The following is a 24,990-nucleotide window of genomic DNA, read 5'->3' as shown; positions in this document are numbered from 1 at the left end:
CTCCCTTATATATAATGTTTTCATTTTTTTTTTTTTTGTTTTTTCCATCGGACTATAATGACGTTAATTGAACTTTATGTAGCCGATGAATTTCAGTTGCTCACTGCTGAAGATTTTGTCAAAAGACTTGTTTACTGGGCTCAATGGAAAAATCTGTTCCATATTTCATTTCTCACGTTATTTCTCATTTTTCTGGTTCCAGGAATCTTAGTTTTATTTCTCTTCCCTCAAGGTCTCTAAGGCTATTCTATGAACTCACAAGTATGTGTCCGGTACTTGTGAAAAATTTGAATATGTAAATTTTGTGTGTATGTGTTCGTCTGTGTTTTACCTTTGTAATTATCACATGATCCCAAATGTGTGCAATTACGAATAACTTCTGCAGTTGAATACAACTTTCGCTTGTCAACAGCCTTAAAACGAAACAAGAAATGTAGAGCGCATCAAAATCATGGAAACAGTCGATTTGTTTGCTGTTGAAATATATGGAGATGGAAGTTTCTCTCCTGGCGAAATTATCTACGGCGACGTTTATCTGAAGACAAACGAAGAGTTAACACTCAGAGAAATTCGCATTGAGTTCTATGGGGAAGCAAAGGTTTTCTGGACAGAGGCCCCAAGAAAGAAGAGGCTTGGAATGCGAAACTATACCAACTATGAACAGTATTTAAATATTGCAGCAACAGTTTACGGCAAGGGTGAGTATTTCAAGCATTCCGAGTTTGCTCGGAATTGTACATTGTTATTGAACGATTGCAAGTCATAGTACTTCTAAGAAACAAACACCAAACTTACCATAGTTAAAGTTTATCAATAGAATCTGTACCACTGACATTCTAAACGACCAAAAGCTAAATTGTACTTTATAAATAACTGCTTTTAACAGCATCACGACCAATATCATATCTATTACAGCTAATAAGAGACAATTATACATGCAAGTAATATGGGTAACAATTTTGCTCTCTACTGAGCCGAAACCTGTCTTTCCACGTTACGTGCTTAAAATTGCACTTGGTAAAAACCAAGATTTATTTGATAATGTCTTTTTGCCAAAGTTTGTAAACTTTATTGATTGTTCACTTACAATGTTTTCCCAGGAGGTAGATGGGAAGCTGATAGCCTCTGCTTGGCCCTCCCCTCCCTTCTCCATCACTTATCATGGGAGAAAAATATCTTTGATATGTTTCCTAATCGAAAGCCTTGAACTGTCCTTTTAATAGCTATCGGGGTTTCTCGGCTAAAATTTTGTGATGTTTATATACCGGCCAACAGTGCTCAAATTTTGTTTGAGTATGCGTGAGGTAAATTGTACCTTATTAATCTGCCTTTCGAATTCGTCGGAGTTTTTAATTTGTCTTATTTTATGACTGAGAAAATTTCTTCATTGTAATTGGCTGGGAGTACTGCAGTGCAAATTAACGCGCGCACGTTCGCAACTTTCTGATAAATGAGTAATTGTATGAAAGCTCAAGCAATTAAGGATTTACACTGCTAGTGATATTTGAAAATTCTTTCAAATTGAACTCGCCTAAAGGCTAGTGCAATTTTGAGAGAATTTTCAAATATAACACGTAGTGTAAAAACCTTAGTTGCCGTTGCATTCATATTTTCCGGCTCGCCTAAACAAATTCTGTATCTGCTCCTGAGGAAAACGGGTACTTGAATACCGCTTAATTGCCCTCAAAAAGTCTTTAAAATAGTCCTTAAGAAGATATGTATGAACCATATGAAACTTTATTGCGTCTCTTGACAGCTCCTGGTCAAATCGGCGCCAACCCTGTCCTCTCGCCTGGAGAACATTCCTTTCCATTCGAATTTCGACTCCCAGAGGAAAACCTGCCAAGCACGTTTGAAGGAAAACACGGCTATGTCAAATACTGGCTGAAGGCCATCCTTGATCGACCGTGGAAAGATGACTTGACGATCGTAGAACCATTTACGGTGACAGAGAGAGTGGACGTCAATCAGCCGGAATTTCTGGTAAGGCAATAATTGATTTGTATAGGGCACCTCAAGGGAATCCGGCACAATAGTTGAGTGGGAAGAAAGATTCCGAGTTTGGCAACAGATGCCAAGAGGCAACTTGGAAATGTGAAATGTGAAAATAAAATGCGAAATTAGTGGTGAATTGAGGAAAATCTAGTCACTGATCTTTTTGGACTCCAGACTTAAGTCTGGAACCGAGCTGGTTCGTGGTGTTGGTGTTCAGTCGGGAAAAATACTCTTCTCTCTTTTTTCGAATCAAGTTGGTAAATTTGGCCAGAGAAGGAAATTGTGATGTTGACAATATAACACACTTTGTTTCTTATCAAGCGCCCTTCTCAAATCCAAGAGGATCGGAACATGGGCTGCCTGTGCTGTGTATCTGGTCCACTCAGTGTCACAGTCCGGACAGACAGAGGTGCGTACTGCTCAGGAGAGCTGATGACAGTCACAGTGTATGCGAACAACCAAACGTCACACAGAATTCTTGGCGTAGAATTAGAGCTCATTCAAGACACTATATTTATCGCCTCTGGAGGTAGGATGCCTTTGATAGATTTCAGTTCTTTAATATAAGAATTGCTGGCATACATAAATCCTGAGATTGGATAAACCCGTGTGTAGACTCTAACAGAGACCGCAGAGACCATTCTAAAGTGGTAGGGCTAAAAACTCTGGCCAATACAAACAAACGATAAGGTCAGTGTTTTGCCATTTATCTTTCATTTGCGCGCCATCTGTAGCCCTAGAAAATAAATCCCAGCAATAAAAGTGATAGGGTCCTAGCCCTACCATCCCCTCCCCCTCCGCGGTCCCTGTCTAAGAGAGAATATACCCTTTGCACGACCCTGTCACTACTGCGAGAGAAACTCACAAAAGTCCAGCTTGACTTTGTTATGTTTCAGCATAGCTGATTTTGCAAGTGACCAGGTCATGCATTCAGGTATTTTCTACCACAAGCTCAGTGTAACATATTATTCGCCTGTGCTGAAACGAATTCTAGACGTGTCTTTTTTTTTTTTTTTTTTTGGCTTTCATCCCAGGTAAAAGAACTTTCACGACAGAAATTCTTGCAACTGTCACAAAAGCGGGCAAGACTCCGAACGCAGAGGGTAACGACTTCTTCGAAATGGTTCCTGTGTTGATCCCATCCTTAACACCAACAATGAAGAGTAGTAGGTGTATAAAGATTTCATATCAAATCAAGGTAATCCGACATTGCAGTAAAACATCATGTGAAAAATTACAGAATCAATGTGTCTTAATTAGCCGGCGTTTTCAAATTCCTTCGGTTTGAAGAACGGATTACAGTGGGTGGAATGTCTAACCGTAGAAATAAAGCTCCGTTTTCAAATTTTTCCGGTGTGGTGTTGATGTGTTGATGGGGTTTTAGTTGATTGTCATGGAACTTCAGCCGGTAACTAAAGAACAGAAAACTTTCAGCAACGGCAACGTTCATTATTTTCAGACTTTTCACCAGGTTTGTTTCTCTCTTTCTAGTTTGCCCTCCTATTGAGAGGATCTGTGAACTTCCGCTTACACCTGCCAATCACAATAGGCTCGTTGCCTGGCCAACTGTCTCAGTCACGCCGTTCGTCTGCAAAGAGTTCAGGATCCACAGCATCGCCAAGCGTATCGTTCATTGGCTTTCCTTCAACATCTCTGGATTACACGGACGGTATGGCATCATATCCTAATGAAGGTCAGTAGTCATATACAGGCAACAGTCACAGCTAGGCCTCGAGAAGCTTACCTTCTAACGGTGAAGTTATTTGGGCTCGTCACGCAATCTTTCCAGTTGGAGCGGAATGCGTAACGAGACAAAAGAAAGTCTTTGTAGGGAGAAGCGTGAAACTCGTCAAAGAATGAGTTAGTTCAACTCAGGGCTGACAGTCACGCGCATCATTACCCTGCCCTGATTTCACCTTTCAACGTTCTTTCTAAGCCAACTAAAATATAAGCAATTAGGAAACTATAAATATCGAAACTTAAAGAGACTATAAAGTCATTTTCAAGTGTCGAAAGAGATTTCGCATTTTTCTCTTGCAGTTTTACATGTTCGAACACTGGGTTATCTGTTTCTTCAGTGGTTATTGTTCCTGTAATTACTAGATACTGGCATGAAATGTTCTTGTTTCACAGATAAAGAAACAAAATGAAATTTTAATGACGCCATCTTTGCGTCTGTCCTCCAGTTGGTCATAACTAAGAACCAATCAAAATGCGAGAATAATTCGACATATTGTGTAACGCAATTTTTACCACAATTTTGCCACTAATCTCGCAATCTGATTGGTTAATTTGCCGTTGTCGATGAGAGTCCAGACAACGCTGCTCGCGTCAATGTGTCACGCTCTGAAAAAAAAAAAAACATTTTCTTCGATGTTGATATTGTGGTAAGAAAACAAATCGAACGTGAATCGAAATTTGTTGTGGACTCACGAGGCGCAGCCATTTTAAACCACGCGCGTGTAAATTGTGGAACTAAAGATGTCATTTCTTCTTTCAGCTCCACCTTCGTATGCCGAGAGCGTCAGAGGCCAAACACGAAGATACGATACGGTGTACTTCAACAAAGGACTGAATATGCCGCAGTTAAGAGACAATGTTAAAAAATCATCTTAACTTCCCGGTTCTGCTTTGAAAGCTTTCAATTAACAAAAGGCTTCAAAAGATGGCACAAGTTAGCATCATAGTTTCCATACGGGTATGAGTACAAAATTTAACATGCCTCGATACCTGACGGAATGTAGCCGGTTTGAAATCAAGCGAATTTGTATGTGCTTACATGCTGGCTGGTATTGTCTAACTCAAATTAGCCGTGGTTACACCACCTTAGAAAAAGATGATTTCCGTAGGAGGAAATTGTTGGCCTGAGCGTGGCCGAGTGGTCAGCGCGTCGCGTTTGCAATCCAGCGGTCCTGGGTTCGAGTTCCGCTCTGACCCGGCTACAGGGACCCGACTACCTGGATGACAGTGGCCCCGAATTCAGATCCTCGGCAACATGTGTAAATCAGTAGTCAACAGGTTTGCCTCCGGCCAGTTGGGATTCGGATGGGATTCTTGACAATGTAATATTCTATTTGAATTATTTGCTTCAGTTGTTTGCTCGGCCCCTCTAGCTTTTTTGTTGTAAGCACTGCCGAGGGTAAATAAAGGTTATTTATTATTTAATATTTTGTTTAGTAAAATCTTCCCTTGGTAAAATTAGCGAGCGTTTCAAGTTACTTAGTTAGTAAGGTTACACGTATGCAAGTTATTCAAGTACGGTCCAAGATTCATTCTCTGTGGGTTTATCCGAACTAACTGAGTTTCAAATTAGACGAGATTACACGAAGCATCAAATGGAAAAAAAATATATAAGATAAATAATTAATCCAAGTTAATATGTAATTATTCTGTATGTCTAATGATTTTGTAACTCTAAAAGTTTAACTTAGTTTTCTTTTTTCTTTTTCATTTATTCTCATTTATTCTATAACAAGAATTTTAATGTAATGTTGATAGAGCTTAATTATATTGTCATACCGATTTAGTCATCCGGCCACTACATCCCGATTAGCTAATGCTGTTTGCGGGAAGTGGATGCTTTTGTAAGCGTCTTGAAAAACGTGAATAAATGAATGCATAAATGAATGGATGGATGGACGGACGGACGGACGAACGGATAAATGAATGAATCGGAACTGACTGACCGACCGACCCTCCGACCGATTGACTGACTGATCATGATTGACTGACTAGTAACTCGGTTACATCTGAAATAGTGGGAGAATTGAAGGTAATACGGAGTCAAAGCTGTGAAATTATTTCAAGCAAGCAGCTGCAAATTGTAGTCACCAGGTAACTACGCCGAAAACTGCGGCTTAGTTTAAAAATCACATTTAGACTGCTGGATTTAAAGAAAACTTCAACTTGAAGCTTGATTTGTAAAGCAAAGATCAGTGAAGAGAGTACAGTCTTAACCCTCGGACGTACAAGAGGTGGGGGGGGAGGAGATTCCAACCCCCCATGAGGTTTTTTGAAAGTTTTGAAAAGACAATTTACTCCATGGGGCTGAAACTTTCAGTAGCTGTACCTTCATTCTCTGCATAAATTTTGATTCGTCAATTGTGTCCCAATCATTTTTATGTTGCCATGGCAACCATCAAATTTCATGTAGGTCTGGCCAAAAATCAGCTTTTTGAGATAACAGGCCCTTTGCAGCTAAGCCGTCACGTGACCTATTTTTCATAAAATTATGGGCTATAACTTAACGAATGCCAGAAATGGAAAAAGCATGTCTAAAATATCCAATGGCCAAGTCTGAGGCCCCAATCATTAAAGAAGGAGATTTTATGACGGTCCGAATTTTTAAAAGAATAAGAAGATTTGTGTGGAAACCTGGAGAGCAAGACCTTGCTCTCCAGCAACATTTTACATACAAATCCTCTAAATTTTCCGAAAATAATAATTCAAACAGTCGTATAAACGTATTCTTTAATTCCAGGGGCCTCAAACTTGGCCATTTTGGTATTAATTTTTCGATGCGCTCTTTCCATTTCTGGCAGTCTTTAAGTTATAGCCCATAATACAAAAATTTTTGCGGAAAAATTTGGTCACGTGACCCAGCTGCAAAGGGCCTATCCTGTAGTTTTTCCAGTTTTCTTCATCAAATCGCAGAAATTCATGAATTTGTACAGTTCATAAGCATTCTGGCTTGATTTTGTGTTAATTTCCGTTATTTCTTGACTTTTTAAGAAAGATGGCGGATCCAAGATGATGGGTCAAAAATAGTATCATCTTGTAGAGCAGGTTCCGGGATATCTAATCAATGCAAATTTATTTCGCTCTGCCTTAACAGAACGAAAACCCAGAGTTAAGTTTCGATTCGGAGGGCTCCGAAATAAACTTCGATCGAGCACGTTCGACAACTGTGAACTCACTGCTTAGAGCTTTGAGAGCAATTTACAATATTTCAAGTGACGACGGGGAAGACGTCTTTGCGGACGAGCTGCCTGTATATTAGGAATGGAAAGCTAGATACGAAGTGGAGGAGCAGGCAAACGAAAAGCAGGAAAGAAAACTCAAGGACTGCTTTGGATGGTAATTTCGTCAACTAAACATAAGATTCCCACGCATGTTTATAGCCCGTTTACATTTGTCCTTACCGAGAATGTATTTTGTCAAGGTTCTGTTAAATCCAGTTTGTGTTTTACTTTCAGTTGAATGCTTCATGTTTATAAGAGCGACGTACGTGTTGCAGTTTTCGAGACTTGATGACCTCCAAAACATTGGCTTCGATCGATTGAAAATCGTATTGTTTGGACCTGTATTTTTGAAGCTGCGGGAAGCAAGGCGGAAGGAAACATTTCATACAATTACCGATTTTACATTGTCACACGTTTTAAGTCGTTACTCCAAATAACCAATGTAAATTGTTCTCAAAGTTTGCAGTGGAATTCGTCGGATGAGCGAAAAGGATGTGTTCCCTAAGCGGTCCGCAGATAATGTTACGCGGTCATATTTTCGACGCTATTGCACAGAATCTTTGTCGCACTGCTGATTTCCAAACCTTCGAAAAACTCTGTGAGTCTAATAATTTTGTTATCATGTAATTCTAGAGGATTAATCTTCGACTTTCATCTAAATCGAAAGAGAAATAAGTGTTGGTTAGCGGCGTACAGTTGCGATCTATTTACATATCAGTATAACGCTTCTTGATCATGACCGGATCACACAACTTTGCCGGTTATGTTATAAATACTGCGGGATTGGAAGATATAGGTTGTAGGTAGTATTCCTACAAATTTCTGGTTAGCTTTAAGCAGAAAATTTATGAAAATAGCGTTCGAAAGTCTGCGGAACAAATTCCAGTGAGAGTTCTTCAATGGTTCTCACAGATTCAGTTCGCTTGTTTCGGTTCGACAAAATCAACCATCGTTTACGTCTTTATTGCACCATTAGCCGATCATCGTCAGTAAATTGTACAGTATATCTTTCTTTAAATCTGGAATATTGCTGCAACAGCCGATAGCACCTCTGGAAGGCGTTTCTGCGCACTTTTCGAATGTGTATTGCACCATCCTGAAGGAAATGAGAGGAAATGAGATATCCAACCTTCCTGGGTAGACGTCACAAGAGCCGCTGGACCCATTCTCCTCAAACTCGGTCGTGAAACAAAATAGCGGTGTTTTGGAGCTATTTTCGAGATTTCGTCGGGGCACAGAAAATCGAGGATTTAACGGAATTCAAAAATTTTTTCGCAGAACTATTTCAAATAATAAGTAGATTCGTTCTAGCGAAAAAAAATTTTTGGGGTTAGGTGCACTTTAAGACTACAGTGCTAAAACCAAAAAAATGGCCAAAATCGATACCCTATTTTATGACCAAAACGGCTGAAAAACTCTACCCTTTGGGGCTGCACATACCTATATAGCACATATAAGGGAGTACCCTCGGGTATTTCCGGTGAACACTTTACATGGCTACCGATTGGTTCACGAAAATAAACCAGTGGGGGAGGAGTTATTTACTGTTTATCCAGTCGTCTGCACGTATTACGTGCCCATTAAAATGCAAACAGCATTTTTACCCTTCCCATCCTACCCCTGTTGGTGTGTAATCGTGTCAACATGCTTGTTGACACGCACAAGTGAAATTTGGGTTTGTGCGAAGGTTGAAGAGCTGTGTGGTCAAACATTGAAGCTTTTAAAATTTGTAAGAATGGGTAAAGTTGATTTCTTTGTCGTCGAATTCTACGGAGGCAAGAGAACTTTTTATCCCGGCGAAGCAATAAATGGCACTCTTCGTTTGAAGGTGAACAAGGAGCTGAAGTTGCGAGGCATTCGATTGGAGTTTCACGGTAAAGCTTCAATACATTGGTCTGAATCGACAGGATCAGGTAAAAACAGGAGAACAAGGCATTACAGTAACAGCGAAACTTATATCGATACTTTGGCGACATTGTTTGGCAAAGGTAAGCTGTTATTTTCAAAATATACTAAGGTTACATGTAAGTTTTCATGCTGTTTTATAATTGAACATAATAATTGATCGGAGCTCAAAACGCCACGTTTGTAAAGCTAAAATTGACTCTCATAAGTTCCGACACATGATATTTAAGAAGTTGTTTAGCTGAAATTGACTCTTCCATCTCCTTTTCATAATTAATAATGCATTGTAGGTCATCATAAGCTTTTTTCAGGTTAAAGATATCAGCACCTGTTTGTTAAGTGGCGTTAATTAATAGCACTCGGCACGTTTTCATCTTCTCATCAGCTAAAATGTTTTGATCAATCTAGTTATGAGACATTCAGAACCTGGCAGACAGAAGGAATTAAGGGACCTGGCAGACAGAAGGAATTAAAGGGGGTGGGGGGCGAGAGGTGAGGAGAGAGGAGAGAGAACCTAAAAAATGATTTTTTTTTTTCGGTTACCGTACCAACCTTAAAGTAATTCCTCTGAAATAAAAGTTACAATAGATTTTTGTTCAAACTTTGTCCACTGAATATTTGTCATATGATAACTTCAATTTTGAAATAAAAAAGGTGGGTGCCCATGCTCATTAAGGAGCAGAGAGGCATTGAAAATGTCCCATTTTGGCATTATTTAATGCTTATCATAAGAACGCATTCCCAGTAATTCTAACATCTTTGTGAGCCCGAACTCATAAGAACACGCATTAAACTACAGTCAATACAATGTGTCGGACACAAATAAACGTTTTAAGTTTGATTCAGACAGAAAGTTAAATCCTTGATTAAAAATTTGAACCAAATTTCTTGACGTGGTTACTGACTGCAAAATAGAAAAGGCCACAGTGTATCTGCTATTTTTCTTATTTATTCAATTTTCAGCAATAGAAATTAAATCAGTCTTTTCTCACGCAAAGCTTATGATTAGTTGATTACAATGACTGGAAAAAAAATTGGGGTGCCCGTGCTCGTTGGTGAGCTAGAGCCATTTTTCAACTGACAGCTAGCTCAATATCAAGGCAAATCCGTCATGTTTTCAATGTGCGCGTGCATGAGCGCGCGCTAATGACGCCATAAATTATGCACAGTAAGGATGCGCAATGCAAATGCGAGGAATGACCTTAAGAAAGAAAAATTGAATACATGTGATCTAGATATCGATCCCACCTCACAGATGTGACCATGCATTGAATACATTGAAGTGAACTCAACTTGTTTCTTGGGAGGTACATTCATGTATCAACATTGACAACAGTGGAAAAAGAAACTGTTGGTTGAGAATTGAATGGCTAGAATAACGAAGCGCCCGAAGTCTAAAAATAGCGGGCAAATTATTGAAACCCAGCGACAGTTAGACAACATAAGAGTGTTCTGAGAGAAATAGGAGGTACATGAAGGTCAAATTTTCCTGTGAAAAATTGTTCTAGGAACACTTGCTTACGCACTTGAAAAAGCGTCAAATTTTCCACCATTCCGTTTTGTTTGTCTGAGTTATGGCATCACTCGCGTGCTTTGCTATTCCCTCTGTGAGATGCACCTACAGTGTACAGGGAATCATGGAAGTTGTATTCATCAAAACAAATATCCAGTCCAAATGGTGAATACAGCTAACATGATTCCCTGCAGGCATGTCGCATAGAGGCTGGAACTGACCATTTCAGAGTTCACAAAATGTACAAATTGTATTAATATACATAATATGTGGTATTGTGTGTTGAACTCTGGATTGGGCAGTCCAGGCACAATTTTTTACAGGTCATATCTCAAGCTGCTTTCTTGGGATTACGATACTGCTGAACCTGGGGGGTGGGCAGTACTCCCTTTCATGGGCTATGTAGATATGTGCAGTAGGATAGGGTAGGGTTTTTGAGGTTCTCAATCCTTAATATTTGCCCCTGTTTGTATTGTGTTCCTGATGTGATAGGCTACCTAAATTATATCAGCTAAAATTGCAGTGCTTGAATGACCAGCTAAATGGAAAACATATGATCTGTTAAAACTGAACTATTCATAACCTTCCATTGTTACAGAAATGAAATAAAGTTGAACCATTCAGGCTATTCTTAGTTTTTGTTTTTCCCTCGGATAGGGTGTCATATTTTGGGTGTGGGCCTTAAATAGGGTTAAACGATTTTCCTTTGCTTCATCCTTAATAGGGTCAGGGTTTAAGACCCTTTGCAGCACACACCTATCCAAGATTTAAGGAAATAAAATGGGTACCAGGGCAACATTAGTAAGAGAAATTGTTATTAGAATTAAAGAGGACTCACTGACCAGCAGTTCTAGGTCTCTAGATGAACAGTCGTGCACATTTGTCATTAGTATTGTTGAAAATATCTATAGTATACCCTTTCCAATGGATGTTTTTTGGGTTCTCCCCCACCCCCTCCCTTCTGGAAATTCCAGTAACGTTTTAGCTTCACATGTTTCTGATAAGAAACTTTAATTTCATAAATGTTTTTGTTCTTCAACTGTTTCAATTTCAGAATGAAAAGAAAACAGTCTGTGGTTGCAAGCATTACAGATAGACAATGCATGGTCTAAGAAACTTAACTGTATTAACATGATGTTTCGTATGTTACAACATACATCTTCAGAAGTGATGGTTATAACTATAACAAAACATTATAAATTTAAAAATAAAGGGAGGCACTGGTGACGAGCTAAAAATTAATTACTTTAATTTGCTGTTGAGATCACCCACCCCACCCGCTCAAAATTTCCAGTGACTTTCCATGAGGTGGGCATCAATGGATATTTTCTGTATTATTAACACAAATAATGAAGGAATGTTGTCTCTGATGATAGCACCAGGCCAGAGTGGCGATGATCCTGTACTGCAGCCAGGGGATTATTCCTATCCATTTCAGTTTCTTATTCCAAATCAAAACATGCCAACATCAGTTGAAGGAAGTCATGGCTATGTTCGCTATTGGTTGAAAGGCATCATTGATAGGCCATGGAGGTTTGACATCACAACGACAGCAGTATTTACTATGTTGGAGTATGTTGACATCAATATGTTCCCGCTTTTGGTAAGTCAGCTGCTGTTAAATGCTGAATGTAGGGATTGTGATGATGAATGTTATAATATAAACAATAGCCTCCATTTGTTGTGAAAATATGCTGTGATATTTGTCTGCAGGCATTGCATGTATCTGTTCTGAGAAGCAACAACAACAACAATTTATTGGTATTCCCATATAAATGGTGTTACCTAAATACATAATCGTTAAATAAAAATTCAAAAACGAAAAGAATTACAACAGCAACCAGAAAGAAAAGTAAACATAGTTAGTTACAAGATTCTTCATTTTAAGTTCTAGGGTTACAAAGTTCTCTTATTTGTAGTGCTTCATAAGTAAAGTAACCTAGTTTTTTACAAATAAAAGTGTGCCAGCATTGTTAAATAGAAATATTGTTTTCTCTGTGTTATTAAAGGAATCAAATTTTGGATATTTCTTGATGATGTCATTTGTGACTTGTTGTCTAATATTATTGTATCGGTCACAATGAAATAAGAAATGCATTTCATTCTCAATTTGGTTAGAACAGCAGTACTGACAAATTCTAAGAGTTTCAGGTAATTTAGGAGTACAGTGTCGCCCAGATTCAATTCTAAGATTATGATTACCAGATTGGAGTTTTGCCAAAGCTTGTCTATATTTGCGAAGCAAACTTTCTGACTAGAGAGAGAAGCGTGCGGAAAACTGTGAGCTTTGCAGGGGCGGATCCAGGATTTTTCATAGGTGGGGGTGCACCACTAAGGAATGGCGTAACTGACTGGTGAAGTAAACAAATTTTAAAAGCGAATACCAGGAAGAAAGAACGACCTTGGGAAGGGGGTGCACACCCCCTGCACCCTTCCCCTAGATCCACCCCTACTTAAAGGAACAGGTAATATTCAAGGAAAAGATCTTGGGAGCATATTTTCATGCCAAATGGAGGCTATTGTGTTTAATTACCTGCTCAAATATTTTTTGCAACATGTGGGATCTTTTCAAAATTGAGCAATATAATCACCTGGATATTTCCCAGAATTAGCTGGGGCATATTTAGGCACATGATGTTTTTAGAGCGATCCCCTGCAAGCGAAAATATTTGATGGATTGTTAGAATATATTATACATGAAATGTTGTAAAACCAGGTTAATTACTGTTTAAATTAATTTATTTTAATTAATAATTCCACGCTGTACTAGCGCAAATTATACAATCATGTACATGCAATATAGATTCTGTGGCCGGTCAGTTTGTTTTTTAAAGAAGCAGTCAAAATAATTGATCACTTAATCACCCACAATGCTTAAAATTTATTTAAGTAGATAATACAATATTTATTTTACTTGCAGTTGCTTTTAAGGCTCTATCAGACTACACTGGGGTTAAAAAACCCTATACCTTTACTGTAAGGATGTTTTAATTATGAGTACATGTAAATATCTTAGAGTCAGGTATAATTAAAAAATATCTTCCTATTACGGACCTAGGATTATAAACTGTCGACAAAACAGGCATATATTCAGTTGCTGCTGCGGTCTTTCTTTAAGAACTTATTGTAAGCAGTTAAGTCGTCGAACTGTACATTTATTTAATTAAATTGTATTAATACTATCTCAGTTTTGTATTCATCATATCTTAGTTATCTAGGGAAATTTAATAAGTGGGAAAGATTCTTTATAACGAGTTTGAGGTTCAGACAAATACTTTAAACTCATGTTGGCTGATGAGTGTGATGATCGACTTATGTGCAAGGGTCAACTTAGCAAAAGTATAACTTTTATTTGTGATCAGTAATTAAGCGGTATTAGACGTCAAACTGTGTGTTGATTTGATTCCTGAGCAGCAACCTTGTCAGATGTCAGAGGATCGGAATGTTGGATGTCTTTGCTGTAAATCTGGCCCACTCAGTGTCACTGTATATACTGACAGAGGTGGCTACTGTCCTGGTGAGTCAATTGGTGTCTCGGCAGTCATCAACAATCATTCCAACAATGAAATTCTTGGTTTGGAGATTCATCTCATTCAAGTCACCGTTTATATTGCCTCTGGTGGTAAGCAATTAACTTCCATGTAATGGTACTATAATTACTAACAACAATTTTTGCTCTGAATGTAGCAAACTGTAAAGTCTTAAGTCCTGATATGGACACTTGTGATCCCTTTGTTTTGCAGACACTGAAAACAATAACCCAGCTGTAGATAGCAAAATTCATACACAGTATTAATTAATTGAATTTATCTAGCTAGCTTCTAGAGCACAGCCATGCTCTGCACCATACTTAAATAACATAATCTCCAACTGGTTGACTGCAAGGAAGATGAACAAATTCCTCAACTTTGATTGTCTACCAGCCAAGCAGACAAATGGGGGCCATATGAATACTTAGAATATCTTAGGCCTTGGAAAATTTTGATGAGTCATGAAGTCTCATTGTTAAGACCTGTGTTATATTCATCTCAGAGTCAAAATCGTATAAGCCAAGTCTGACAGTCTTGGATCTTGCCCTCTTGTAATGTTTGTCACCTTCAAGTGGGAGAGGGCTATTTTACCCAATCAGGATTAATTGCCCAGCTGTATTCTGTAAGAAAAATGTTGTTCCATATGACACAATACATAATGCACTGAAATCTCATGATTGTGCAGGACCGTGTAATTGACTGCATCTTGACCCATTAATATGAAAACTTGGCCAATAGACATTATACAGCCATCTTGATTGCATGTTCAGTCAAAATAGCCAATGCATGTATATTTCTTTAACTTCACAGACTCCACATCTTGCAAGCGTTTGGCAAATTTTGTCATCTTTTTTAAACTGAAATAAATAAATTTCAGTTTGAGTACTAAGATGCAGCATAAAATGACCTAATTCAGAACACTATTTACAGCCCTTTGAAACTCCACTGCATATATACACAATGGTCTACTCATGCTTCAGTGTCTGTGTAAGAGTGGTTAATGACTGCAGTCCATCTAACAATTATGCATGTACATTGGATCAAAAGTTTTTAAATGCCAGCTGTTATCTGAAATGTTGGTTTTTCCCGTCAGGAAAGCAAAAGCATTGTGAGGACAAAGTTGCAGCCATGCTTCAGGGAGGAGTGAAGCCCCATGAAGAGACTCACATGCCAATGGTGGCATTTCCAATACCCTCTCTACCCCCATCCATGTTAAGCTGTAGGTGTATGAGGATGTCATATGTGTTGAGGGTAAGTTGTTGTTTCTTGTTCTATATATATAAACCATTGTTTTTATGTAATTAAGCGTCAGCATCAACTCTAACCATTTATTTATCTTTTTTGTTAGCTGAAAGTGCGAGTGAAAGGCGCATTCAATTCAAATCTAAACATTCCCATCACTATTGGCTCAGTACCATACAGGCCACCCATGCAGCCACAGTACCCCCAGCCAGCTGCAGGTAATTTTGCTGGCCCATCTCCACCCCTGGCAGGATTCAGTGAACCATCAGGCTATTCTGCAGCTTCCCCACAGATTGGGGATGGTACACAGCCATACCCCAACTATGGTAAGTGATCAATATGCTATTTTGTCACGGACTATACATTAATACATTGTATCTCTTTAAAAGATATAATAAAATAAATAGGCCTTTGTTAGTGATGCCCAGGGCCTTAGCCCTGTAAGAGGCAAAGGGGGCACTTGCCTCAACGGTAAAACTCTTAGTCTACAGAAAGTTAAAGTGAGTTGTAGGAATAGTGAGTTTACACAAACCACAGTGACGATGGCAAAAAACGTTCCGCAACAAAAAGTGACAAAAGTTTAATTGTAACCTGAACAATGGCTCTGCATGATGTGCGTTGTTCACATTCAATGAGTTATGTGTAATGTGAACAATGACGGTGAATTAACTACAAATTTAATACACTCTTTTTCATAAGAACTGGCATTTATTTACCATTTTTCCCCAAACCTACGGAAATTTCGGTCAGATTGTAATTTTACGATAACTACAGAAATTCTCGCGCGCTCATTGGCTAATTTTAATTGTCAATATGCGGAGAGACATAAATTTATAATTTATGCAATGCGTCAACGAGCGAGAGCGGACAATTTGACAATCTGTTATCGTAAAAAACAAATTGACGTCAAATTTTTATACGTCTCCTGTTATTGACAATGAATTTCGTCATAACATTGTCAAAGTAGTCTGCGGATGCACTCGGCTATTGCCTCGTGGATCCACAGCTACTTTGACAATGTTATGACGAAATTCATCATCAATAACAGGACAGACGCATGAAAAACTGACGTCATAATAATAAAATAATAATACATAATATTTTAAGGGGAGGCCTCCAATCACCATAAGGTGGTTTTCAGGAGGGTCCTCTGAGAAAATAAATGTTCAACCTTTAAAATACATTAAAATCTAAAATACAATAAAAAGGACAAAAACCTATGCGGTAAGCTAACTAAGATTAAAAACTAAAACAAGAATTAAAATACTACTAACTAAGGTTAAAATGGTGTGAATGTGTCAATTTGATAAATGGTAAGACAATTTTGCCTCGACCAACCGTCTTCCCGCCAATTGGGATTTTTAAGTTCATTTGCATTACTCGTTTCATCATTGGCCCTGAAAAGCCTCATTCTGGGAGTGGTCAATAAGATATTAATTTAATTTAACGTAATTTAATTTTATTGTATTTTATTGTGTCGTGTCCGTCTAAGAAAGTCGTAGAGATGTTATAAATGTCTTGTTTAACACTGTTTGCTGGTCTTTTTTCATCTGTAGCACCACCATCCTATGCGGAATGTGTAAGAGGGGGAGCGTCAATTACTAATGAAGGTGACTCTGGCAAAGCCCTGGGCGACAGTACATTTACACCAATGTACCCGTTCGTTAATAATTACCAGTTCCCTTCTGCTCCACCGGCGCCATTTCCACAGGATTCCAAACGTCAATGAATGTTTTAGATGTATATGCGTGGAGCGTGGCGAGCATTTTTGGTGAAGCACCACGCTCATTTAGAATTTTTACGGAAGCGCTAAAGGCGCGAGCAGATAGATTAATAGTTGTGTAGAGGAATTTTCTCGGGAATTGTTGAAATTTAGGAGCTCGTAAATGCCATTTCGTACATTTTCCAGGAGATGTCTTAATTTTCAAAAAAGTGCGGTGTTTCCTACGTTTTTCAGCCGTGCCTTCAGCAGTGATTATATGGTCTTGAAGAACCAATAATAAATTGCAAATAATTTGACCGAAAGGCCAATGTAATTATAGAAACCGCTGACAAGAAACATAGTTCTTAATAGAAACTTATATAAACATTTTGAGACATGAACAGGTTACCTCATTTGTATAGTGTGACTGCTTTCGAACAAGTTTACAAACTGTAAAATATTTTAGCTAAGTTACTTAACTTATGATTGTATTATAATCCAAAACATAACTAAAAACATAAAATATCCTTAACTTCATTTCATTCTTGCCGTTCTGTAATTATTGAGAAAGTTTGTTTCATAGTACTTAAAGTCTGCAGGTGCGCAAAAAAAAAAGAAAAAGATAGAAAAACTGCCGTTAAAAAAACACGAATCCTTGGGACTTTAGCGAATCCCAAACAGAAGACGCCACGGCGTTCTGTAGGATATTAGTTTTTATTCATGCTTGTAAATGCTACGAATTAATTGCTGTTTTACTGTTATGTTGTTGCATAATTGCCCATTGTTACACCACGGCATAGTTAATAGAGGGGAATGGTTACATAAAGCCAACAGAGTTCATTGTGATATGTTTTTGAACATTCGCTTTTTTTGGCCTTTATTGTGCACAAAACACAATTGTTTCATTCTGATTGATGACTAAGCAATCGTACCGTTTCTATTTAAGTTATTAAGGCATAACATATGAACGCAAAACAAAAGATTTTACACGGTCATGGGCCTTGCAAATTTAAGTCTTGTCATATTATTTTTTAACCATTCCCCTCTATTAACTGTGACCGTAGCCTGCTGTTTTGCGTGGCTAAATAACAAAGACAACAGTAAAATAATAAATCCCTTATTGCACGGGTTCGCGGTAGATAATGGTCACGGACATTTTGTAAGCAAGTCAGTTTTGAGATATCGTCGCGCACTATCTGTGAAACATCAAATTATCTCTAATTATTTACGGAGTGACTCTTCAGCAGTCAGTCAGAGCGAATATTAATTACTGTATTTGTAATCAAAAATGAAAGCTTATTGAATGAACCACTCTCCCCGTTTTTGTTGAGGGGAGGGGACGGATGTACACGGGCTATGGGCAATTTGTGGACTGAGGGTCTTAATAGACTTGCCTTAGATCGATGATTTTAACTCATTATAGGACGAATTCGAACGCGAAGCATGAGTTCTACTGATACGAAAATTCAGGCTGGGAGTTATACGCTCACTGTTCGCTCGCGGTCTGTTTGCGCACAAGCGTATAGTCTTAACGAGCCAAACCTATGGATCTGTAGAGCTAAAATCCAGGTTTTTAATTTATACTGTGCTATCAATGAAACTTATTTGCACGGTTCGGCTAGCGGTCCTAAATAGACCATATTCGTACTCCCGGTATTAGACTGGAACTAGCTTGCAACTGAGGCTAATGCGGGGAGTCTTGATAGTCCCCCGCATGAGCCTCGATTGCAAGCTAGAACCGAGGATACGAGTTGACTGAGACTGCAGTAGACTCTTCCACTAGCAAACGCGAGGCGGGCAATATTCCTTTACGCCTGAGATAACAATCTAGACCGTTAAATTAATGTTATCAGTAAGGTACAATGCCTTTGAAAGGTTTTTATTCATAAGTTCGTTCGTCACGTGTCCCAAGTGTATAAGCTAGTATCGCCATCATAAGCGTACGGGCACGTTCGGACTTGGAGGACTGGATGGCGACCTTATTACCCGAAAAAAATACACAATGCCCGAAAGGGTGAGTATTGTTCAAACGCGCTCAAATCGCAGTAAAATCAAAAACGTTCCTTGCCCTTATGTCTTGTTCGCAGTCTCGTTTGCCTGTGGCCAAGCCACCGCAGGCGGCGCTGGGTCAGGAGTGCAAAAATGCTTGGGATGCCTTGCTTGGTCGAGAACATTCTTGTTTGGTACACGATCTTGCCACGTGATACCCATAATTCGCCTGAGGTTGCGCAAGGGAAAGGTGTTGAGCCTGCGTTCTTGGCGGGATTATAGAGTCCATGACTCGCTGCCATAGAGCAGAGCACTGAGCACACGGGCTTGGTACACCAGCATCGTGGTGTTGATGGTCGGCATGCGGTTGTGCCAGACCCTCATTGCCGGGCGGGCCAGGGCCGTCTCTGCTTTGCTGATCCGCTTGTTGGGTTCGACATCCAGGTAGAGGTTGCTGGAGATAGTAGAGTCGAGGTACGTGAAGTCCTCGACGACTTCGAGTATGAAGTCACCGATGGAAATGCTTAGGGTGCTATTCAAGTCTAGAACCACGAAGCCTCGCTACTCCCCGCTCTTGATTGGGAAAGGGCCCGATGAAGATGGACTGGACGGTGCCCTGCACGTCTTCATGAAAGGACGCGATCATCCTCAGGAGCTTGGGGCACTTTGTAGCAAAGTGAAGAGGCCTTTCCTGCTGATTAGGTCAAAGGCCTTGGTCAGGTCAATGAATACGACGTATATATAACGGCGGTCTCTGCTCCCGGCATTTTTCCTGCAGCTGCCGCGAGGTGAAGACCATGGCAATTGTGGATCTTCCAGCTCCTAATCCGTGCTTTGCTTCAGAGCATACACGTTCAGCAAGTGACAGTAGTCTGTTCAGGACTACGCGCGCGTAGGCTTTCCCAACAATACAGAGGAGTGAGATGTTGCAGTCATCACGATCCCCCTCGTTCTTGTATAGATTGGCGTTGGCGTCGCACATCTCCTGGGGCACAGTCCCTTCTTCCCAGCACTGTAGTCGCGGCTGCTGCAGGTGGTGGAAGAATTCGAAAACTGTCTTTTTCCAGCCTTGAGGCCGTATGCTAATGATTAGCAACCTGTAATTCTTGGCTTTGATGGAACTGGCCCGCTCTTAATTGACGGATGGATTCAGTTTCATTAGTTCCATCACGAGGACCCACACAACAATGTAACATCTGAAGAAGGGCGTTCTTAAATTCTGATATTCTGAATGGATATATTATTACGTTTACAAGGGAGTTGCTGTTTTGTAAAAACTTTATCGTATGAGCAGTTACGTTAATGTAAAGGAAATCTCTAATTACAGCAAAGTATAGCAACAGAGTCTGAATCTGAAATGGCAGCCAGGTCAAAAGAGAAGCTCCTGTAACAATAAACAGCGTTCTCGCTAATCTTGTCTCTCTCACCACATAATTCTGGTTACCCATCATTGTTGTTTGTTTCTTCCATACAACAAGATACGCTATGCACATCACTAGCAGAGGCGTACTCAAGAACACGATAAGAGAGTACACGAAGCTTTCTAATGTTATGATAGAGAGGTAAAGCAGTAACCTTATAGAAGTGAATATTGCTGTGGTGATCCATGGTATGGCAATAGTAAATATGTAAACACGACAGGTTAGAGTTCTATGACGAAAAGGCCAACCTATGGCGTACATTCTCTCCAAGGAAATAGCGGTAAGCGTGAACATGGAGGAAATGCCAGTAAAACTGTCGGAGAATTGGTACAAGTCGATCCACAGCCGGGGAAGCGGCATACCCCAGTATGGTATTGTATTAATAGCTATGTACATAGGAACACTTAGCAGCCCAACCAGTAAATCAGCAACAGCCAAACTAATCAAAGGAAAATGAGCCCGTTTACGAAGTCTCTGCTTGAGAAATATACAGATGGTAAAGAGATTTCCAACAACGATCAATGTTGCTAATAATCCAAAACACAAACTCCACACGATGTTCCATGAATTAAAATCCATCACTGAAGGCAATGGTTCCTGGTGATTCTTCTAGTTTGCACCCTCTGTGAAGAAAAAAAATCGAATGTAATTTAGCTAGTACTGCTAAATTGATTACAGGAAAGGTGCATACAACATGCAAAAATAATCAGGCAGTACATCTCTACCTCAGTACCTCATTAATTGGGAGCTTGATACCTAGACTGTAAACGCACGTCCTCGATCCTCTTTAACTCCCCTCGCTCCTTATCCCCCACCCCTCTACTCAAGGTCTCAATTGTGGGAAGGGCTTAGAAAGTAAACAAATGCTCAACTACATGTTGCTGCTTGCTGGCTGGGACGTTTTCAAAGACTGGGAAATGGCACTTTGTATACATTTCTCCCGGGATTGTGTAACAACTAAAACGTTCTCAGTAAATTGAAATATTCGAAAAAGAGCTACTTTATGGTTTACGTCTTGAGATTTTTGTTGTATTGCTCGATCATTTCTGAAAAGCTAGTCAGCTTCTATCTTATTCCAGATTCAATCAAGATATACAAATAAAAACTAAGAAAAAGAATCTGGAATTAAGAGAAAAGAGAGATACATCTAGAAAAGGAATTAGTTTAGAGGTTATCCTTATGTGAAAACTCCCTTAAAAAAAATACAATAAAATCAAAATTGAAATTAAGATCCTTGATTGCAATTAAATATTTAGCTTCCACTACATCTCTTGGTAATTTATTCCATAATTTAATAATCCTAATATCCTGCGGGTTTGGTATAAAGTTTAACTCTCGTAGACCAAGTTATGGCGAAATATAAAACGTCTTCAAATTTCAAATGGTCAAAACCAAAACGTATCTTATAACACTCAACTAAAGATAAGTAAGTGCAACGTCGGACAGAGTAGGCCATTTCTTTTGCAGTTAGCATCGGTATTCGTATGACATCTCACCTTTGCGTTGATTAATGCTAGTCTTGATGCTCTTCGCTGCACATTCTCAAGACCACACAGGAACCGCATATTCCAAGTTTGGTCGCACAAAAGATTTGTTAAGCATCGAATGATAATTAATAGTATTTAACTGAAGTAATGAATATTTTAGAAGAAACGATTTGGAAATACATGAGACAAGAAATATCATTGATAAAAATCTAATGAAAAAAATGAAATGCTGTGTATTCAAGATAGAAATATAATGAAACGATGTGTATTCAAGATCTTAAACCAGCACTGAATGTGCAGTCTGATTCTCTTCGTGCTAAAATATTCATAATTGATCAAAGGTTAAAGGGCAGATACATTTTATCATCGGTTTCACAGCAGCATTATTCTGACCTGAAAGTGAGCCTTTATTCGTTTCATGATAGCTGATGCTTGCAGTAAAATATATTATGAAATTACTTGTTCTTTTGTACCTCTTTTTGTAGACCAAAAGAACGCTTAAGGATATCTATAGTTCTTTGTCTAAATATTCCAAAAAAAATGTAGCATAATGCGTTTAATTATTCAACAGCAGTTTGATCACATTCTTTAATTCGGCTCCTCGATCTAGAACCATCGTTAACAGCTTACTAAAAGAACTGATTCGTTCTTCCTTGTTCAGTTCTACTCATATATTACTACTGCATGTCTACGTAATACTGAAGTACTTTATCTCCTTTAATATGTGACACGTAACGTGGAAACGGGTTTGACTCAGCATTGAGAGCAAAACTTTCATTTCAATTTTAAATGTTTAACTGCATGGCTTTGAATTTAAATACGATGCTCTCGAACGGCACCCCTCCCAGCACTGGGCAAAAGGAAGGTTTGACTAACCGGTAAAACAATGTTCTTTTCTAAGGAGAGGACAAGCTTACAGTAATGAATTAAAAAGAATCAGTAAAGAAGTTTAGATCAGAAAGTCACTTCACCTACCTTGTCAGTAGAAGAAAGGTCTCAGCGCTAATGAACAATATGCAGCTGACTGCAAAGATAAATTTCCTGTTGCTTAAGTAGAAAAATTTGCATTTAATGTAACCAATATGTCAGTATATGTCAAAATGTTAAGAAATAACTAGTTGAACATTTTCCGCTGCGATTTTCAGCTGTCTGCAGTTCCGCGTAGTGTGCGTTTCGGCTATCCAAGAAGCCGATGTATGATCTGTGGTAACAACTATTAGGAGATATTCTGGACACTCTTTAACCTGCGTTCTTTTCTCTATGCTTTAAACAATTATCCTTTATAAGTGAAGATTATTATAACTATTATTGTTAATAACGTTTAAAATAGTTCTCATTTTGCATTCATACTCGACTTTGCTTCAGTACTTCGAGAACATTAAAAAAGCAAGTGATTTGCATTTCAGTAAGCACAAATTTTGCCCAAGTAGTGTAAGACCTTTTTAACTGATTGGAAAATCACTTCCAGGTACAACATTTCGAAGAATTATAAAGATAACCGATTTTATAATCGGTCTTAGGAATTAACTATAGTCACCACGAATTTCGTGCCTAATATTTGCTGCTTTCTGACATTTTTGCTCCATCAGTCTGTTGAAAAATGCTAATTTAGTTACGACTTCCTTTCAGCGGCTCGTGGTTGCACAGCCACTTTGACAATGTTATACCGCAATTTATCATCAATAAGAGGACAGACGCATAAAAAACTGATGTCAATTTGTTTTTTACAATAACAAGATCCCAAACTGGTCAAATGCCGGGAATAAATGAGGGGAAAAGACGCGGAAACTTGCCGTAAACAACGGATAAGTGAATTTTATTCAAAACACGCGAACATTGTCAATAGCTTTTCTCGCTTTTTGATTGGCTACTTAAAAAAGTCCATAAAATCTCATTGGTTAAAATATTGACAGTTGACAGCTGAAATTTGAACTTGAAAGCTTGCATAAATTAAAATTTTATGCGTCTGTACTCTTATTGATGATAAAAATGAGCCAATCAGCGCGTGAGAAATTAGACAGTCATTGTGAAAAAAATGATCGAAACATGACACACATTTGAGCATGCGTATTGTGTTTTGAGCATGCGCAATGAACGTTAGTTCCCAAGCTCTCGCTGGCCTGACTTAGTTATCAACAACAAGAGATTATCAAGGTGCTCACCTTGATAATCTCTTGTCAACAACTAACACTCCAATGTGTGTAACGCTCGCATCGAACACAATAAGTTGTTGATAACAAATAGTTGTCGCTAAGTGTCTAGTCTGTGGAAGCCCTAAATATAACATCAGTCTTGATTCGCCCCACTGCTGTGCTATTCATAAAAGAGAAAACGCTGAATTCGACTGTTTCTGATCAACTTTTCCTATTTTATGCTCGGTTGAAACACTGCTTTGGTCTGAAGTGTGCAAATTGAGCTTTTCCCCAGCCAAAGTCGACTAAAACTTAATATATTCACTTTGAAATCACTGGTTGTCCTTTCAATCTGATTGGCTCTCAGCGTGCAATTTATTCACGAATCGAATTATTATCGCATCTTTTCCTCGACCAGCCAATGAGAATGGGACAGAAAAACAAAACAATCAATCAGATTTCAAGGGTAGCTTAAAGAGACCAATAAGATTGCATGAAAATGAAAGACAAATTTTGCAACTTTTATTGCCAAAACGTTTCTTTTTTAAAACAATTGACCAATTTAATTAATTACAGTTTCTGAATGACGATACTGAGTTCCTTACCATTTTTCTCTCAGCAACTGAAATGGTCCTTTGATCTGAAGGGTTGAAATACAGCATTTCTGCAACCACAATCGACGAAAAGACGGAATGTATTCACTTTTTAGCTCTGTGCGCCGCGATGGCTTACCATCTCACTGATCCGGGAGACACAAGCGCATTGATTTTTTTGGGTTCAAAATAATCATAAAATAAACTTCAAAGGAAACTTACTCATTTTATTTTGTACAAAAAGGAACGGAGATCGATTATTGTCGACCATGCTTGTTTTTTTTATTTTATTTTTTTTATTTTTATTTTTTTGTCGGGCACGATGTTGCGGTTACTGATATTTCATAGCCAGTTAACATCTACGTATATTTTGAACGAGCTTTCAGCTCAAATAAAAGGTACAAATGGAAGTTTAAATACATGATAACCTTCAACCTTGATTGATTCAATACTCAAGTGTTCTTTGATAGCTGACAGAACACGATCGCACGCACGCGCATCGCCTATAAAAGGAAAACGT

At 38.7% G+C, this 24,990-nt stretch overlaps 2 protein-coding genes across 2 annotated transcripts; one reads left to right on the top strand and one right to left on the bottom strand.

Moving 5' to 3' along the window:
* The first annotated feature begins 9 nt into the window (after positions 1-9).
* Positions 10-18,697, top strand: LOC145501784 (uncharacterized). Its single transcript, XM_081481177.1, has 12 exons — positions 10-698; positions 1,757-1,983; positions 2,317-2,524; positions 3,030-3,193; positions 3,487-3,688; positions 4,496-4,602; positions 8,380-8,944; positions 11,751-11,977; positions 13,789-13,996; positions 14,998-15,155; positions 15,253-15,472; positions 16,703-18,697. Exons 1-12 carry the CDS (start codon positions 452-454, stop codon positions 16,873-16,875), a joined length of 2,706 nt encoding a protein of 901 aa, XP_081337303.1. The 5' UTR covers positions 10-451; the 3' UTR covers positions 16,876-18,697.
* Positions 18,698-19,482: 785 nt separating this feature from the next.
* LOC145501884 (adenosine receptor A3-like) lies at positions 19,483-21,334 on the bottom strand. The gene has a single exon (XM_081481274.1). It carries the CDS (start codon positions 20,835-20,837, stop codon positions 19,920-19,922), a length of 918 nt encoding a protein of 305 aa, XP_081337400.1. The 5' UTR covers positions 20,838-21,334; the 3' UTR covers positions 19,483-19,919.
* Between the last annotated feature and the right edge of the window lie 3,656 nt (positions 21,335-24,990).

This window comes from Orbicella franksi, chromosome 10 (genome assembly GCF_964199315.1).
Source record: "Orbicella franksi chromosome 10, jaOrbFran1.1, whole genome shotgun sequence".
Lineage (NCBI taxonomy): Eukaryota > Metazoa > Cnidaria > Anthozoa > Scleractinia > Merulinidae > Orbicella > Orbicella franksi.
The sequence above is the reverse complement of the archived record's forward strand: the minus strand, read 5'-3'. Positions and strand labels throughout refer to the sequence as shown.

Coding starts and splice junctions, on each gene's coding strand:
- LOC145501884 (XM_081481274.1), bottom strand. CDS start 20,837: ATGGATTTTAATTCATGGAACATCGTGTGGAGTTTGTGTTTTGGATTA.
- LOC145501784 (XM_081481177.1), top strand. CDS start 452: ATGGAAACAGTCGATTTGTTTGCTGTTGAAATATATGGAGATGGAAGT. Junction 8,945..11,750: donor GGCGACATTGTTTGGCAAAG/GTAAGCTGTTAT, acceptor CTCTGATGATAG/CACCAGGCCAGAGTGGCGAT. Junction 15,156..15,252: donor GGATGTCATATGTGTTGAGG/GTAAGTTGTTGT, acceptor CTTTTTTGTTAG/CTGAAAGTGCGAGTGAAAGG.